General features: G+C 41.9%; 1 protein-coding gene across 2 annotated transcripts in view; it reads left to right on the top strand.

The window, feature by feature from the left end:
• FRMPD4 (FERM and PDZ domain containing 4) overlaps positions 1-19,069 on the top strand; it is an 83,418-nt gene that overhangs the window by 47,698 nt on the left and 16,651 nt on the right. For both annotated transcript variants that reach the window (XM_039873987.1, XM_039873996.1), the window contains exons 4-9: positions 87-191; positions 2,722-2,829; positions 7,303-7,434; positions 9,624-9,743; positions 15,428-15,564; positions 18,340-18,466. In XM_039873987.1, the coding sequence (XP_039729921.1) occupies positions 87-191; positions 2,722-2,829; positions 7,303-7,434; positions 9,624-9,743; positions 15,428-15,564; positions 18,340-18,466 (729 nt within the window). The remainder of the gene's footprint in view (positions 1-86; positions 192-2,721; positions 2,830-7,302; positions 7,435-9,623; positions 9,744-15,427; positions 15,565-18,339; positions 18,467-19,069) is intronic.

The raw sequence follows: 19,069 nt of genomic DNA, 5'->3' as shown, positions 1-19,069 counted from the left end.
AGATAGAAAACAACTGTTACAAGGTTTGCATGATGTTACCAATAATCAGGTAAAACGTTTTCTTTCTTTCTTTTTTTTTTTTTTAGTCTCCCAAATCAGCATTTATTAGTGCTGCAAAAAAGGCCAGATTAAAGTCCAACCCCGTCAAAGTGCGCTTCTCCGAGGAGGTCATCATCAACGGCCAGGTGTCGGTGAGTTGACAGTCGCCTGCTTGGGACACAGAGAGAGTCACTGAGACACTGAGCAAAGCCAGTACCCCACTGGAACGATCACTCGGAAACTGGTGGTTAGACTGGACAGGGGTGTGGAATCTCAGGTGCATAAAGGCCTTGAACAATCACCAGAATCCGTAGGAGTCCAGTATTTCCTTGAATGCTTCCAGCGTTAGAGACCTCACTATTTTACAAAGGAGTCTTTCTGATTTGAGGTCACTGACATAACCTCCAGTTGAGTAAAATATGGCTCTTTGAAACTTCTATTTCTTCCCATTCTGTCATCTAAGCTTTCTTTCATTACAGCCCTTTATGGATTTTGAGAAAGGTATTGTGTTTCTACTAATTTTTTTCCTTACTCAAAATAAAATGTCTCTATTCTTTCAACTAATCGAACTGGAAAGAAGTTAAAATGATAGAAAACTTTCATGTATGCAAGCGGAAATAAAGAGATACTGCCCAGATTTCCATCAATAGGTCTTGATAGAAATCATTTTTGCTCAGATACATAATTGATCTTCAAAGAAAATAATGCAACCATTATTTTCAAATTTTTCCAAAAAAATCTAGCATCGTGTTTTTAGTTGTTAGAAAGCTGTCATCTAACACACTAATATTTTTTGGACCTGTGAAATGCCAACTTTTTTTTGGTTGAGGTTTTGCTGTTGCTGTTGGTGTTATTTAAATAAACTTATGAGGGTAAAATCTCATCCATGCCATGCTCGTATGGGTCACAAACTCTTCCCCGAGTGTGGTCCTAGATCTGAATTCGAAGATGTACTGCTGCGCATCCAAGCGCCTTCCTAGCTCAAGCTTGCTGACCTGTGTCTGCCCACTTGGCGTACGGGGAGTCAACTGACCAATCAAACTGTTGTGACACTTGAGGGAGGTGGCCTAAGTCTGACATTGAGTTGCCCTGTGAGCATTTTTGCTGTGTTCTTATCTTCCCAATAGCCATCTCTCATCCCTTCCCCTCTGCACCCCCTCCATTCCATCATACTCACCTCATCAGACCCCGTCTCTCTGGGTGCAGTTATCCTACAATACCATTTCAGAACAAGACTGTCCCAGCTTAAGGCTGGAAGAATCCTGTCACAGAAGATTCACTGTGTCACAGAAGGTCATGTGAAACTTACCTCATCTTTTCTCGAGCTTCCGATCATGAGATCAGGCAATCGGTTTATGCATCTGTAGAGAGAATATGACTGTAGAAGCTGCTGTGGCGGTTTCACTTTGTCCCGGGAGAGAACAGGGCTTGTCCGAGGCAGCTGGTGTGTGAGCACAGCTCTGAGAGGTCGATCATCTCATGCAGCTTCTGCCGCCTCACCACTGACCTGTGTATGGCAGGGACATTCAGTCACGTGTCCGCTCCTCAGCCTTTGTGACCATCTTCACTTCCAGTCTGCTCTTGCTCTTCCAAGTCACTGTGTGTCATTTCTTCTGGACGTGGAGCCAAACGAACTTAAAGAACTGGGTAGCAGGAAAGTCACGTGTGAAGTCCACAGGACTGGGAAGGAGAGGGAGGAAAAGTCTTTGGAAGAAATAGACAGTGAAAGACATGGAGGCTGTTACGGAAATACTTAGGGGCTGAATTCTCATGGACTAACTGTAGGACATTACCGAGCCTCTGAGCATGTCCTCTTCGGTTTCCTCATCGGTGAAACAAAAGGACGTATGGTTTCATGATTGCTTGGTTCCCCCTTCACTCTTGAGACTTCATGACCAACTACACGTGGGTAATGCAGTTTGCTCCAAGGATTCGTGGAGCTCATCCAACATATCTTCTTTCTCCCCCTTTCATCTCTCCTTACTTCTAATTACAGAGAAAACTCAAAGGAATGCATTTCTGTTGTTTACTTTGGATTGTTTCATTCATGTCTTTTTGAGTTATTTTTAAATTGTGTTCTGTTTGTTACAGACTTAATGTTTTACTCCATTAACACACTAACCCATTCCTTGTATGTCTCCCGTGAGTTTGAAGAACGTTCTTAAATGAGCTAAAAATTGTTTCACAAAATAACTTTACATCTGAAGCTGATTAATGCTTGTGGTTCACTGTTATGACCTCTACCAGGTCCAAAAGGCATCGCATCAAACATCACTGCTGTTTCTCGTTCTGCTTGGGACATACAACTCTGCTAAAGTCTGGGCTTATAGCCCCAAACACTGGCTTAGTTACAAAGGAAGTGTTTCTGTAATCGTGTTTGCCAATGGGAAACCTTGATTTAAAAATTACCAAAACCCATCTGATTGATTTTCTGATGAGAAAAGTTCTTTTATTTGAATCCACTGAGTTAGTTACAGCTAGAAAAGAAGAATTTTTCTATGAATAACTGAACTCGGATATCACCAAAGGGGCACTTTGCTTGGCTTAGAGAGTTCAATTGTTTTTTTGTTTTTTTTAATGTTGCGTTAAAATAAATTATAGATATGTGTGGCTGCTACAAAGAGCAGAATTATAATTCAGCTGACTTAAACCTCTCCCTCTTGTTTTGTTGTTGTTAAACAGGAAACAGTTAAGGATAATTCACTTCTTTTTATGCCAAATGTTTTGAAAGTCTATCTGGAAAATGGGCAGACCAAATCATTTCGCTTTGACTCCAGCACCTCCATAAAGGTAAGAGGTCCTGCCAAACTCTACCCAAGCACTGCCAGACAGGAAGTGAAAGCTGCACCGTGAGTCATGCACCTTCTTTCAGAACTGTTTATTTATGAGATTTTTTTTTGTTACTTCCGAATAAGGTAGTGTGTGACTACTTAAAAACAAACCAAAACAGAAAAGCTTAAACTGAGAAGTTTCTGCTGTGTGCGTGTGTGTGTTGCGAAACAGTATAATACGCTATCAGTGATGAACCACTACAGTTAGTCATTTTAATGCAACTGCAGATTAATTAAAATAGAATGACTGTCACCAAGAAGGCTTGGCGCCCTGCCCAAAGCCAGCGTGAGTTTTCAGCTATGTTAGCCACCAAGATTAAGATGTTAGCTGTTAATTGAATATCCGCTACTTTGGTGTCCAGCAAAAACAAGGGATAGAATAATGTAAAGATAACATTTACTTTTTAATTACTGTAACTAATCTCATGGAAATGACGCATAAAAGACAAAAATGAGGCATGCTTCTTAGGAGAAGAGGTGAAAAGAAGAATCGCAAAGCAATCCTATTACAGTCATTCCCCCTTATCCATGGGGGACATGTTCCAAGATCGCCAGTGGACGCCTGAAACCACATATAGTATATATGTATACATACATACATATCTATCCTATTTATTTTCCTATATAGACACGCCTTTTTACTGAAAGGAAGTACTTTATGGCTTCTTTTTGGCATAATCGAACAGCCAGGATCACTACTCTTGCGCTTTGGAGCCATTATTAAGTAAAATAAGGGTGATTTGAACACGAGCACTGCGATGCTTTGACAGGGGATCCGGTCACTGAGATGGCTACTAAGTGACTAATAGGCGGGAAGCATATAGATCCTAGAGATGCTGGACAGAGTGATGAGTCACGTCCCAGGCAGGATGGAGCAAGATTTCATTGCTCTACTCAAAACAGCACGCAATTTAAAACAAATATTATTTATTTCTGGAATTTTCCATTTAATATTTTTGGACCGCAGTGGACTGCGGGTAACTGAAACCGTGGATGAGGGGGGACTACTGTATTTCAGAGCCACAGGTGAGTTTGCGTGATGGGTATTATAACAAAGCATATAGGTTTTTTCTCCCATGCTTCCTTCCTGGAAAAAAAAAGTACAGAGTGTTCTTTATTGGATAAAAGTGTGTTCAGAAATTGATTGCTCCCTAATGCTCCATCAGCCTAAAATAGGCTTTCTTCAGATGCATAGTGCAAAAGATTTTATAGAAGTAAAAAAAAAAATCTAGTAACGATCTGTACAATAATGTATCAAGAGAATATCAACTCTATGTTAAAAATGTCTATCAATAGTCAATCCCTAATTCTGTTTTTTAAATTAATCAGCATAAACCTTATGAGAGGAAGCCTTTCTGCAAAAGCCCGCTCACTGTGCATTCCAATTGTCGTGATACAGGCAAGCAGCTTGTTTTGAATTGCTTTAAATAGGTAGTGATTTAGCAGGTAATAGAGCAGACAATAAGAGTAGATTGACAGTAGAGCATTTAAATCATCCCTAAATCATTCCAGATGAAATATTAACTTCCTTCATACAAGACAGCTAATTTTAAATGGTGATGACTGAAAAAAGTTCTTTTTCTTTATTCCTACTCAAAATCAATTATAGTGAGATGTTACTCTAATTATTGATCAGCTAACTTGGGGGTCGGCCAACTTTCTCTGGAAAGGGCTCAAGAGTAACTACTTTAGGCTTTGTGGGACATTTGATCTCCATTACAACTGCTCGACCCTGCTGTTGTCATAGAAAGGTGGACTCAGGAGGTCCTTAAGACCACTCTCGGGTTCAGCAATTCACATGAAGGACTCACAGAACTTAGCACATTGTTATACTCACAGTTATAGTTTATTCCTGCAAAGGATACAGATTGAAATCAAGAGCAGGAAAAGGCACGTAGGGCAGCAGAGACTGGGCATAGAGCTTCAGTTGTCTTCTCCCAGTGGAGTTATGCAGACGGTCTTTTTCTCCCAGCAACGACACGTGACAGTATGCATAGAGCACTGCCAACCAGGGAAGCTCGCCCGAGCCTTGGCATCCAATTTTTTGCATGGATTGGCCACATAGATGCAGCTGGCCACCTGCATGGCTGACTTAGGACCCAGCCCCTCCAGAGGGTGAGCCAATACCACGTGGCCCAAGGTCCTCACCATAGATCGCGTTGTTACTGTAGACTATCTGGTGTGACCCAAGGTCCCCAGGTAAACAAAGGCCCACCTATCAGGCGGGACACACTGAGGTCCTAGAGGTTACCTTCTAAGAGCCAGGAGTAAAGAGGCAAACCTCTCCTTAGGCAAGATGAATCATTTGCTGCATAGACAGTATGTAAGTGAATGGGCATGGCTCGGTTTGACCCCCATGCCACAGTCTGCAGGCCCCTGACCTAACTAACCCATAGAGCCGTATTATTATAGCTCCCTCTCACACAGTGGCTTTATTCTGTGACATTAACTGGTCAGAAAAGCTGCTTACCATCAGACCCCCTCCCCCATCTGAAGATATTGGTAAAGACTTAAATGCATTTTTTAACAAATAAATCTGAAATTAGAAAAGACTCCTATTGTTAATTCCCTCTGGCCTCTTTAGTATAGGAACCCACACTAGACTGAGTTTGATTTCCCTGAGGATGGCAGATGACAATGAGAAGACAGGAAGCAATGCAAAAAAGTTCACATGAAATTATAGTTATCTTATCTTGTACCTAACAGCCTTATTATCGCAATAGACACAGGCTGGTAGGCATAAAATGGAAATAGTATAGTTATGAAAAGGATATGACACTGTTTTATAAAATTGCTAAAATTCTTGCTACAGAGTCACAATAGGAAAAAAGTAGTGCTATCCATTTTTTCGGTATCCTCCCAGGTGATTCAAGAGAAGGTTTTATAAAGTATGTGTCGCTACACAAAGACTGGTTTTGTTTTCTCTTTTCTGGGCCTTGAGCAAAAATTATGAAACAGAGAGTCTTTTAATGAAATTCAATATAGTGAAGGCATTTCTGTTGAATGATATTTTTTTGATGGTGGTGGGTGAGTGTGGCGATCTTTGTTAGAAATTGGAAAAGGTCCACAGAGAAGAGTCAAAAACTTAGAAAGATCGGTAAAAACGAAGAACTCTACATATGGCAGGGTTTCTCTGTCTTGGCATTGTTGCTACTTTGGACCAGGTAATTATGGTGGGGGCTGTCTTGTGTATTATAGGATATTTATCAGCATCTTCCGATGCCTAGCATCCCGAACCCCATCGTGACAATCAAAAATGTCTCCAGAAGTTGCCAGATGTTGCTATGGGGCAACAAAATCGCCCCAGTTGAATACCACTGCTCTGTAGGATTTTTAGCATTTGAGTATAAATTATCTTGAAGAGAGATCGTTGACTAGTTTTCAAGCGCATGGGAAGGGTAATGGTTGAGGATGTTAGTTTTGCATCGCAGGAAGCATGTTTGTATATGGATCACCTTTCTGATCCTAAATGTTTACTCCTTAAAGGACTGCTGTCAAAGCTTGCCCAATCTACCTCCCCCGGAGATTTAAAAGAAATGCTAATATATGTATATTGTTACAGTGCCCTAACTTTGTGCCGAAATGTGCTGAATAGATGCTTTCTGAGTGTCGATTCATTTAGTCTATGTATCTATTCAGACGCAGGTGTTATTATTACCCCCAGTTTATAGATAGAGACACTGAGATACCTGGAGATTAAACAACTTGCCTTAAGTTACACAACTAATACACAGTAGAGCTGAGATTAGAAACCAGACTATGTCAAAGCCCACATTCCTTTCCACCAGCATACTGCGCTTCCAGCAAGGTAGGCTAGGGAAAGGCAGGGGTTTTGTAAAGGGCCAGATAGCAAATATTTTAGGCTTTACAGGCCATACAGTCTCTGTCGAAGCTAACTGCTCAGCTCTGCCAAAGGAGAGCACGAAAGCAGCCATAGGCACTATTGAAATAAATAGGCATGGCCGATTGCCAATAAAACTTTATTTACCCAAACAGGCAGCGGGCTGGATTTGGTATGCAGGCACTGTTTTGCTGACCCCCGGGATGGACCGCTTTCAGAGGTGTTCAGTTGCCACCCCATTTAGAAGGAAGGGGACCTAACTGACCACACTGCAGCATCTATTGGCAATATTTCTAGATTAAGAGCTTGGGTAATACGTAAGCACCTCACACAGCTCTTCGCCCTGTGGCCCGTTTCTGAACTCCATAAAGATTTGGGAGTGGGGGAAGCCCACTTTTGGAAGGAAAGGGTAAGAGAAAAGTCTCATTTCTGTCTCTTTTGGGATCTTTGGATCATCAAGCTTCAGAATCAACCAAAGGTATAATACGTAAAGATCTGAAGCCAATATGTGTGACACTGTTAGGCCACGGTAGGTGGCACGGGGGGGCTGCCTCGGTTTTGATCGCATGTTGTCAATGTTTCTTCTGTAAGGATGTCATCTTAACCCTTCAAGAGAAGCTTTCCATCAAAGGCATTGAACACTTCTCTCTCATGCTGGAGCAGAGGACGGAAGGGGCCGGAACCAAGCTGCTCTTGCTCCACGAACAGGAGACCCTAACTCAGGTGTGTGGGAATACACGCTCACGTGATCACGCTGCTGCTGAGAGCGGAGGCCGCTCCACCCCAGCACCCCCACACCCACCCGCCTCAAATCCTTTCAGTGTATTCACCCCCACTAGAGCAAGCGCCGGCATTAATAATGGATTTTACACCTCAAGGTGATATTTCCCTTTTTGTCAGTTTTTTTCACAAACTGTCAGTTGGTCTCAGAAACAGATTTGCCATTCAAAGACTCAGCAGCCACTCTTTGGGAATATGGCTCTGTAGAATTATATTTTATATCGTTGTAATGATTTGTTCACCTGTTTTGATAACTGATCTCTTGAAACCATTCAAAGAAAATGTTTCTGAGATCCTTTAAATCAAGCTGAAATCATATCTCGTCGTTTTAAGTTCTGGGTGTAGACTTCAGACTATTTGTGGCAGCCTGAAGTCCCTGCTCCAGTCCTGCCCACTGTAAACATGTGATCCACCAATGTGTCCCAGCTCCTGGCTGTCAAGATGCCACCCCCATCTGTTCTGTGGGGAGACAAGCAGGCTGCATGGCTGCTGAATTCAGCCCTGCGCCCTGGCTTTTCCTGTGATTCCACACATGCAGAGTCTTTGTTGGATGTATAAGAGATTTCAACAAATTCCTCCCGTGGAGGAGACTTCACTGATGAGGGAACTTTAGGCTCTTAGGTTCCTACATTCCTTCTTTCTGCTCTCCTTTACCATCTGCCACGGATGAGCAGCCCATAGCCGGTCCACTCAGCTTTGCAGCCCCACCCGCAGCCAGAAAGCCAGGTCAGTGTTACTGCCTCTAGGGATGCCCAGTATGCCTTTCAAAGTAGGATGTGTTTTCCCATTGAAATTTTTCAACTCTATGAAGTCAGCCATGTAAAGTGTAAGAATATAAATACACGTGCACACACGCATGCGCATACCATGGGGCTCAATAAAGCTAGTGCTGTATTTCTTTTGAATTTCTAAACTGCAATTCACCGACACTTAGTTTTGCCAGATTTGTCCCCTGCATAAAAGTAGTTATAAGTACATGAAACTACACACACGTGCATAAAAATTACATTATTGGCGAGCAGGGGAAAAAAGGCATTAAAATCCGTTGCTATAGAACAGTCGTGTCGGCTCATGCCACCTGGTGTTAGTTTCATCGCGTTGACCTCTTTGGGGCGGGGGAGGAGGGAAGGGGTAGGGTGGGCAGGGAGGACTGAAGAGCTTTCACCTTTTTTCTTGGAGGCTGATGTCTTTTCATTCATTCGGCTTTGTACTAAGCACTCTTCATTGATTAATTCCCTTTTGCTGCTAAAGGAGTTAAGAAGCTAACACCTAGTAGTTGGCATATACTGTGCTGGAAAAAAGGAAAACAAATCAAAATGATCCATGGTCCTTATCCCACAGGAACCTGTGGTGTAGTTTAAGCAAACTGGAATGATGTCACGGTGTCAGAAGTTCTGGGTAGTTTGGAAACCTGCGGACTCCAGATTTAGCACACAGGCTGAGACTTCTGTCTTCCTACTTTCCAATGAGATGTCATCCAAGGTTGACATCGTCATGCTTCCCCTGCCACACTCAGTCTGGAGTCTAATTTAGAAAAAACCCCAGCGGTGTTATGCAGTAATAAACTGTAGTGAGCAATCTCTGTGCTCCCTTGCTGGTCCCTTTCGTGCCGCCCACCCCCACCTTAGCTTCCGTGTGCTATCGCAACATCCAGCATCTCCTTCAGGGGACTGCCTTTGGACTCCTGGCACCCATTCTGTCCAACCTGGAAGTTCAAGTCCCCTTGGGACGGCCCGAAGCCAATGACTTGTCTGTGCTCCTTTGGCTCAGGTCCCACGCCTCTATGATGTAAGTTTCCCTCCAGAGTCCCCCGAGGGACAGGCTGTAGCTAAGCCTTGCTGGGTACCATGTCCTTGCTCAGCTTCTCCTACCTGCCCTCCCACCCCTGTCTTGGGAGCCTGTCTTGGGAGCAGTTCCTAAGTAAGTCTCTTATCTGAGGGTCTGCTTCTGGGAACTCGACCTAAGTCACAAGGTCTGTGCACTTTTCAGGGAATGAGTTATCTTTCACAAATTCTAAAAGAACTTCACCCGTTCCTTTCCCCGATGTCCAAAGAAAGTTGCCTTTGCTTCTGTGTCCCTCGGCCGTTTCTCAGTCAACACTGAGGATTCTCGTGATTGGTCTGCTTTTCTAGGTGACGCAGAGGCCCAGCTCCCATAAGATGAGGTGTCTTTTCCGAATTAGCTTCGTCCCAAAGGATCCAATTGACCTGTTAAGGAGAGATCCAGTTGCTTTCGAGTATCTCTATGTTCAGGTATGTGAAAATCTGCACATGATTTATATGAATGTTGTGGGATAAATTAAAATCAAGGTTTGTTTTTTTTTCCCCTGAATTCTTTAATTTGGGGATCTCTATCCTCCCACCTCTGTCTCAATGCATTGTAAAATGATTCCATGGTGCTTTTTTTATTTTTACTTTTGATTTTGAAATAATTTCATACTTAGGAAAAAGTCATTAAGAGTAGAAAAAGAACTCTGATATCCTTCGCCCAGATTCACCAATGGGTCCCATTTTATCGCATTGACTTTAGTGTTTGCACGTGGTTGTTCTTCCTCACGCACACAATTTTTTCGCTAAACCATATCAGTGTCAGTGACTGAATTCATGCTCATTTACCCTTAAATACTTCAGTGTATATTTCCTAGTACCAAGGACATTTTCTTGTATAACCATTGTATAAATAACAAAATCAGGAAATTCAACATTTCTTTATATGCACATTTTGTCTATTGCCCCATAAATGCCTTTTATAGAGAATAGGGTCCAACCTAGGATCCCATTGTCATATCACTTTAGTCTCCTTAAATCTGGAACATTCCTCAGTCTTTCTTTGGCTTTCAGGACCTTGGCAGCTTTGAGGAGTACTGATCAGTCATTTTGTAGAAATCTCACAATTTGGGTTTCTCTGATGTTTCTTCATGATTAGATTGAGGTTCTGCATTTTGAGCAGATGAGCAACATGAGTGACTTTGTGTCCTTAGTGCATCATATCAGAGGCACGTGATGGCAGTTTGTCCCCATAATGGCAAGGTTAACTTTGACTCGTAACTACGGCGATGTTCTCCAAATTTGTCCATCCAGAAGTTATTACTTTTCCTTTTGTAATTAATAAGTAATTTGTGGAGAATCCCATTACAACCTTATTATCTTTTCACTTACTAGTTTTATTCTCAACCATCCTTGCCTGAATCCATTATTATTATGATGATTGAAAATGATGATTTTTCTAATTCCGTTATTTCTTATTCATTTATTAATTGGTATTCTACTATAAGAAAGAGTTTTCCCTTCTTCTTTATTTACTTATTTATTCATTCATTTATTTGGTGCTTAGATTGTTCTGAAATATGATATTAATTATAATGGAATGATTCATTTCAAGGCAGTAAAACTTTAGGAAGACAGTATCCTCTGCAGACTGTATATCTGATTCTGGGATATAATTTTCAAAAAACAAGGCCTCTAGAAATGAGAATCTTTGCTAGTTTTTCCCAATGGGAATTAATCCACTTGATATTTAGGTGGATTTCTCTATATTTCTCTATAACTGCATCCTCTTACTCTCACTTAAATTTCCAATATAACTACATTAAACAGTAAGAACCTTACCTGATGCTTAGTATCAACATTGAACTACTCAGAGAGGTTAAACCTCAAAATGTAAACCTTCCCTTCTACAAGAAAAAAAAAAAAAAAAAAGATTGAAAAGACAAAAATGAGGCAAAAAAAAAAAAAAGATTAACAATCTGTTTCATTGATCCGTCTGTATATAAGTATACTCAGAAGTAAGAAATAAAAAGCAAAGAAGTAGGAAAGTAAAAGAAACATTTGTCAACTCTAGGTAGTAGATATACTGGTAGATACGATTCTCAATATTTTCTTGTATATTTCAAAGTTTTTGTAACCTCCAGAAAGTTATGGGTAGGAAAAGAAAATAGGCAGAAGATAGCAGAGAAAAGGTCAATGTCAGGGGTTAGGAATGGTGACATAAAGCGGCACTAAGCCCTGGGGAACAGAAATTAAGTCAGAGAAAGAAGAAGCAGAATGTACCAGAACATTCCAGCAGATGAGGGCACTCAGGGAAAGGCTGGTTAAACACGCCCCGCCTCAGCGGTCTTTGAGGAAACTGACATTTACAGCTCAGTAGGATATTTAATGTTTACAAAGAGAAAACCCCATCATCAGGAAAAGCCAGGTCCTGTTCAATATACCCTGTTTATCAAGTAAAAAAATATGAAGTGCACTTTACACCATGTTTGACCCAGAACAGTGAAAGTGTCACGACTTGGGATTTTTAAGTGTTAAATTTTAGTCACTTGAACCCCTCGGCAATATCCCTTGTTCCCCAACGGGCCAGGTAACCCAGATGTAACTGCACAAAACAGCCCGATTGTCGGCTGATCTGTTTCTGCATCTTTCCCATATTGCTGCTGAGAACCAGCCCAGGGCTTTGCCGCTGCAGCTCAGATCCTGTGCTATGTTTTTAGCTTGTTAATTGCAAATAAATAGTTACAGGTTCTGGTCAGTGCGTGGCTGTAGACAGTGAGATACATTGGTTGTCGTTCTCTACAATTATATGCTCATCCTCTTAACGAGATGATGTTTTAAACCCATCTTGCTCTGCTTCTCTTTTAAACATCACAAACCCATTGAATTTATAGCAGAAGAATGTGGTTGCATGTGTCTTGGGGAAGGGAGACCTCTTAAGTAGACCCTGAGTACCGCTAAGCATGATTCTGTCTAAGGGGTGTTCACCCAAGTCTAATGCAATTCATGGAGCTATTTCTTTGATAAAAGATGCATCTTTTATACCCTGGGACTGTCCTGAGAACAGGAGAATCTGTCCAGGGATACTGCCCTGGGACTAGCAGAAGATGGGTTGTGGATTAGCCGCTCCTTCAGTGAGTAGCCGGTGGGGGGAGGTGGAAAGCCACGTATGGTGAGCGTAGAGACCAAAATTAAGCTACCATCATCTTATATATCTTCCGCCGAGAACAGTAAATGAGAATTTCTTGGCCTCACACCCTGTGCTTCAAAATGCCTTGGATCACAGAATGTGCAGTATGTCTAAAATAACATAGCTGTCTAACATAAGTCAGTGGGTCTGTAAATGGTGCTATGTGCCCATGTTGACTTGAAGGTACTAAAAAGATGCAATAAAATTAGCCCAGAGAACAAGAGTAAGCAGAAGCAATATGTATCACATTACAAAGGCAAAAATTGATTCAACCGAGCGGGCCCCTAATAAGGACAAGTGGCCATTGACCAGGTGAACCGTGACAGTGCAAACAGGTTTCAATAGTGATGATATCTATTAATCTCCTAGTCATTAATGGACCATGCAGTATTTTCCAGATTTCAGCATATATAATAATAATCATCCAGTCTGTGCTAATTCATAATTAGAATTCATAATTAGAATGAGCTCTGCTGACATTTACCTGTCTACTATCCATTAAGAAAAAGATTGTTACGCCAATTAGTAAATAGGATAATACCTGAGACTACAACATGTTTTCAGACATTTTGGTAGTATCGGTTTCCTTTTTAACATCTAACATGTTCATTATAAATGAATTTTTTGGAGGCCTAAATTAGAGTCTGTTGGGACCTCTATCTTAGCAAAACAGTGACCACCACTTGCTCGTGTAACTGTATTTTAAGTAACATACTTGAGAGTAATAAAAGCATGATTAGTACCAAAATATATGTCAGACTTCACACTAATTCTCCAGGATCAGCCTGAACTAATTACATAATGTAATTAAGTGACTAATCACCTTGATAAAAAATTCACCCAGAAGTCTGGTTAAAATACAGGAGAGATAAACACACACACACACACACACACGCACACACGCAGTGTAACAGGGATGGGAAAAACCATTTCCAGTTCCAATTTTTAGCAGAAGTAATAGTGATGGCTCACCTTTATAAAGCACATTCCATTTTATGAAACCTCCTTTCAAGTGTACCAGCGACCTTGAGAGTTAGTTGTTGTTAACCGATTTTTCATATAAGAACACCGAGACTCAAGAGAGATAAAAATGCCTTGTTCAAGGTCATTTGATGAGTAGTTCACAGAGCCTAGGATTGAACCTGGGGTTTCTGTCTCTAAATTCTATACTGAACTCCTGTTTCAAATCCTTTATGCAATAGCAATCACAGAAGAAAGAGATTTATCAAAAAACTGATTAAAGTGTCTGTTATGGTCTGGCACTGAGCTGAGGGCCCTCCTCACCCTCATCCCTCCTGAGACTCTATAAAATGACCCTATCTGGGCCCTCAACTTTGAGGTGGCCCATTGCAGACAACCCCGGGCACTTGGAAATAACTGGTAAACCCAAGACTAGCAAAACAAAGTAGTAGCCTGGACTTGCCATCAGGACCGGCCTTCCGTCAGGAGGCCCCATCTCCCACCTCGTGTCAGACCCATTCTGACAAGGAGCGCTGTGCAAGCCTGGTAGGTGTAATATTTTCAAGAGAAGCAAAGGTGGAAGACCATCTTAGGGATGGAAGTGGGAGAGAATGTGACTTCAGTCTTTGGAATGAAGGGATGGGCTGAGACGTAGCACATGAATAGGACGACGTGCATTGCACAGCGACAGTATCACATGGACAAGTATTCTAAGTGTCAGTATTGTGTGCAGAAACCATACAGGAGCACATTTCCTATTTAATAAAATCCATATATGACGTCACAAATATGCTTCTCTTGGAAAGGAGGCAAACAAAGCCTGATAGCGTTTTCCATTCGAAATTATCTTGGAACAAGGTAAAGAATAAGAAAAAGAGAGTGTACATGTCATATTTTGTAGCCCCAAAGCCTAGTTTTCCAGAACAAACTATAAACACATGTGCAGAATATGCTTAAGCAATGCTGTGACTCAGCCCTTTGCTCCTAATGGGTGACAAGAATGTCACCCGAAAATCGCTAGTGGTCACGTAGGACTTTACACTTGACAACACTCTCAGCCACTCGTCAATCCAATGCTCACCACAAACCCTGTGAGGTGGGTCGCTCCCTTTTACAGGTGAACGAACTGAGGCCCACAGACATAGAATGACTCCCTCAGAGTCAGAGTGGGGGCCGTCACCACCGGAATGGACTGAGGATTTTACTCGCTACTCTTTACTGAGCGCAACCAATGCGCTGTGATGAAGCGCTCACTGTGCATCTCATCTAACGCTCACACACTAGGGTAGCTGGGCTGAATCCCCATCGCACAGATGAGAAAATCGAGGCTTTTACTTAAACCAAATTAAGTACATTGGTCCGAGTTACCTATACAGGTCGTCATTGGCAAAGCCGGACCCAGAAGCAGGTGGGGTAAGTCCAGAGCCGCTGCTCTCAATCACCTTGCCAATTCTGCTCTAAATGAGAAAGAAGAAGATGATGTTGACAACGGCCGCTAGCTCACATGAGGGCTTACAGTTGACCAGGTAGAGTCTAAGGGCTTTACATCATTAACTCATTTCACCCTCACCACACCCTGTGAGTGGGGAGTATTATTATTCCTAGTTTACAGAAAGGAAACTGAGGCACAGAACAGTTAAGGAACTTGACCAAGCTCAGGCCCGTGCGAAGTGGAGGAACAGGATTTGAACCCAGGATTCCATCCCCAGCAGTCATCATGCCATCGGCACTCCCTGTGTTCACATGCAGCACCTGTGTTTGGAAATGTCATACCTTAATTCCTAATTATCTTTACAAAAAGCTAAATATTTAAACAGTAGCTCGCTTGTCATTGGATGTTGTATGGTTCCTGTATTTGCGAATGCAATTACACATTGACATGGTTCCAAGCAGCGCGGTGGAACCGTTGCCACACTTAGCCTCTGGAGTGGGGGGGGACATGCATGTCACCTGCTCCTTTAAGGCAGCGCCCTGCAGCCCATCCTTTGACAAGCTGCGCCCTCTGCTGGTCTCTTTGCAGAGCTGTAACGATGTCGTCCAGGAGCGATTTGGGCCGGAGCTGAAATATGACATAGCCCTACGGCTGGCCGCCTTGCAAATGTACATCGCAACCGTTACCACCAAGCAAACGCAGAAAATCTCCCTGAAATACATCGAGTAAGTGTTGACTCCGAGACATTTTGGAGACAGAGATGCTGCCCACTTAACGCCCAAGTGAATTTTTGATCTATGTCTCTATTTCCAAGATCGATCTTGTTTGCTAAAGAGCATTTGTTAAACCTGTACAAAAGAGGTGAATGCGTGTTCATCTTTTTGGTGGAGAGGGTCCATTTCTGACATAATCTACTTTTAGAGAATTGTGGGTAAAATGAGGGTCATATTTTAAATGAAACACGATTTTAAACTCCTTGGTTCCTAGCCAAACTTTGGTCTCAGCGCTTTTCAGATATTAAGCTCTTTAATTCTCAAAACATCCCTATGTGATCAGTAAGAATTTAGGTCCATTTTACAAATGAGCAAACCGAGGCACAGAATGGTTAAGTAACTTGCCCAAGTCATACAGGCTATTTACTAGAGGGGGCAGGATTCGAACCCAGGCAATGGGAGTCCACATCGCACTGTAGTTTGTGTGACCATTTGAAGCACCTGTGTTTAGAAAGTGGTCTGCATAACCCGAGATTACTTTTCAATGATCAAGATACGGTGTAAAAAGTGATGTTTTCAGTCGTAATCAGGAAGGGCAGTATTTATAGTAAAGAACTGTGACAGGGTAGGGAAGGGTGCCACACAGTAACACTTTGCTCTGTGAATTGAATGTTGTTTGGGAAGCGTGAATGCCTTGTCTTGCTGAGTACCCACCCACAGCATCAATGTACTGCCTCTTTGGCTGGAGAAGATCCCTCTTCTTAGATAAAAGCAATGTGTGTTGCCGTCAGTTGATGAGTCTACTTAAGGGCTATCCTTAAAAAGAGAACCCTTTGTCGCTCAGTTTGTATGCTCCCTTTGGCAGGTGATTCAGTACTCTAAAGCAGCCATGCTTTCTGAATCCTGACAGCTCTAATGCTAAGAGAAAAGAACATTCATATTTCCAAGTTCATGGCAGGGCTGTAGCCACATCTCCACGTAACACTAAAAGCTTTAGCATCCTTTCCACCTCTACCTCCTAGAGATGTGCAAGCTCATGAAATGGGCTTCCAATCCATGGGCTGTTCCAGCCATTCTAAATTACACAGTGCCAGGCTGACCGCCAGGGGGCAGAGTGGCTTCTTCTTGACAGGCTCACGAGCCTGTGTTGAGAAGGATTAGAGCTGACTCCAACCCGCTGTTCTTGCAACTCTGTTCCACCGTCGATGACTAGGGACAAATCCTTGTGTGCTGTTTGAGAACCTCAGATCTTCCAGTCTCAGTCCACTTATTTCACAGGTGGTTTATCTCTTTCTTTCTCGCCACACATTCCGTGACTGTAACCTGAGCAAGACTAGGTTCACAAAGAGGTCTCACACTTCAGATGGACACATTCACACCCTCATCCACTCCCCTTTCTGAAGTTCTTGGGGATGGATAAAACTGGCTCCCATTTGAAAAGGTGGCCTACACAACTTGAGATGACTTTCAGACAACTGAAACACATTTTTGTTCCTACTCTCTCTCTGTACCTGGTTGAACATGGTACAGTCAAAAACCTCCGGAGATAACCAACTAGACTAAGAATCTTGCAATCTACAATAACAGTCTCATTAATTAATTCATTTACCCAGAAAATGTTCATTGAGCATTTTATATGGTATTCACAGTGGGACAGTAAAAAGAACTAAAAACTATAAATTATGATCTTAACCGTCAAAGAACTTGTGATCTGATTATAAAGACAAAACATAAAGATATGAAAAGTAATGATTTAAATAATGATACAAGTAGAGTTACAAAGTAGCCCATCAGGAGTGCCAAATGACGGGAAAAGATAAAACTACAAGTTGAGAAGAAAGAGGAAGAAAATGGTGATCACAAAAAACACAATCTTACCTAGTGAAGAAGACCATGAATAGCCAAGTTAGGGAAGTCTGTCTTTCTATCCTACTTTGGAGAGGTTTGGAGCAGGAGAAATAACCAGAACCTTCTCAAGGGTCTTTGTATAATTTAGAAGACACTGGTTGGGCACGTGATCAATCACGATAGAGTTCCTAGAATTCAAAATATGGAATCTTCTTAGGATAGAATGTAGTCATTGCTGGGGAAATGGACTCCTGGCCAAAAAAAATATATTAACCCAGTCCCACTTTTTTTCTTATATATTCACATGTATGAGATGTTTTCACCTCCCCATCAGTAACACACATACTTAAGGGTCATGACACTTAGCCTACGTCTCCGCCAGCAAGAAATGTTGACAGAAGAAGTTAGGTAGACGTGAACGGCTGGGAGAAAAGAGAATTGTATGTTTCTGGAGAGATAGCCACTGATGAGGGAGATGGGGAGGGAAGAATGGTTTGGGGGCGTGAAGGAGTTGCATCTGTCCTCAGAGAAGAGAGGAAGACATTGTGTGGGCAGGCAGGGAAAGGTGACGATGAAAATGAGCAAAGGGATGGAGAGAAATTGGTGTTGGAAATACAAACTCGGATGTCAGATATACGAACGAATTCTAACAGACTCAGAGGAGGGTTGGATAAAGTGCCCTCTTCAATTTCCATGGGTCCCTTTGCATTCTCTCTGGAGACGGAGGAGTATGTTTCTTTTAAAATGCAAACATATGTCCTAAAGTTCAAATAGTGTTTCCTGAGTGCAAATTAAAAGTCGCTTCCCTAATTGGGGACTTGTCACCATTCCCTACCTTGCAAAGACTTCATTTGTTCCAACGAACATCAGAGCACCATTTTGTCTTAGATAACTCATCATCACAAGAATGTGAAATTAAAAATATACTCTTTATTGCAGAAAAGAATGGGGATTAGAGACTTTTCTTCCTTCTGCTGTGCTGCAAAGCATGAAAGAGAAGAACATAAAGAAAGCACTTTCACACCTTGTCAAAGCAAATCAAAACTTGGTACCACCCGGTAAAAAGGTATCACATTTGCATCTTAATAGAAAATGGATTTTAAAGAGAGGCTTGCATGCATTTTTTAAAATGTTTAAAATTAGCCCATGAATAAAATACTTAGCACCATATTTTCAGATGCAGTAACACTGCCTAATCTTTTTTTTTTTTTTTAACTATTAACATGTTTCTAAGACTAATGAAAAATAAGTATTCTCATGGAAACCTGTTTATTTCTTGCAGACTATAGGCTCCTTAGTATACGGCGTGGTGTGTTCACAAGTGCATGCAGGAGAACCTTGCATAACCTCTGATTAGAGAGGATAGAGTTGCAAGATAATTTTACGTTTCCATCATGCTCTTACTTTGCTTGCAGAACAGATGCCACACAAATTAAACCAGAGTTCTCTACCTCAGCGCTATTGACATTTGGGACCAGATCATTCTTTGTTGGGGAGAGGGACCATCCTATGCATTGTGAGATGTTTAGCAGCATCCCTGACCTCTACCCACGAGATGCCAGTAGTACCCTACACCCTCAATTGTGACAAACAAAAATGTCTCCAGACATGTGCCCTGCAGAACAAAACCACCCCAGGTTGACGGCCACTGAATTAAATCTTACTTTTG

This window comes from Pteropus medius, unplaced genomic scaffold (assembly GCF_902729225.1).
Source record: "Pteropus medius unplaced genomic scaffold, Ma_sr-lr_union100, whole genome shotgun sequence".
Taxonomy (NCBI): domain Eukaryota; kingdom Metazoa; phylum Chordata; class Mammalia; order Chiroptera; family Pteropodidae; genus Pteropus; species Pteropus medius.
This window is presented reverse-complemented; position numbering and strand designations above follow the sequence as displayed.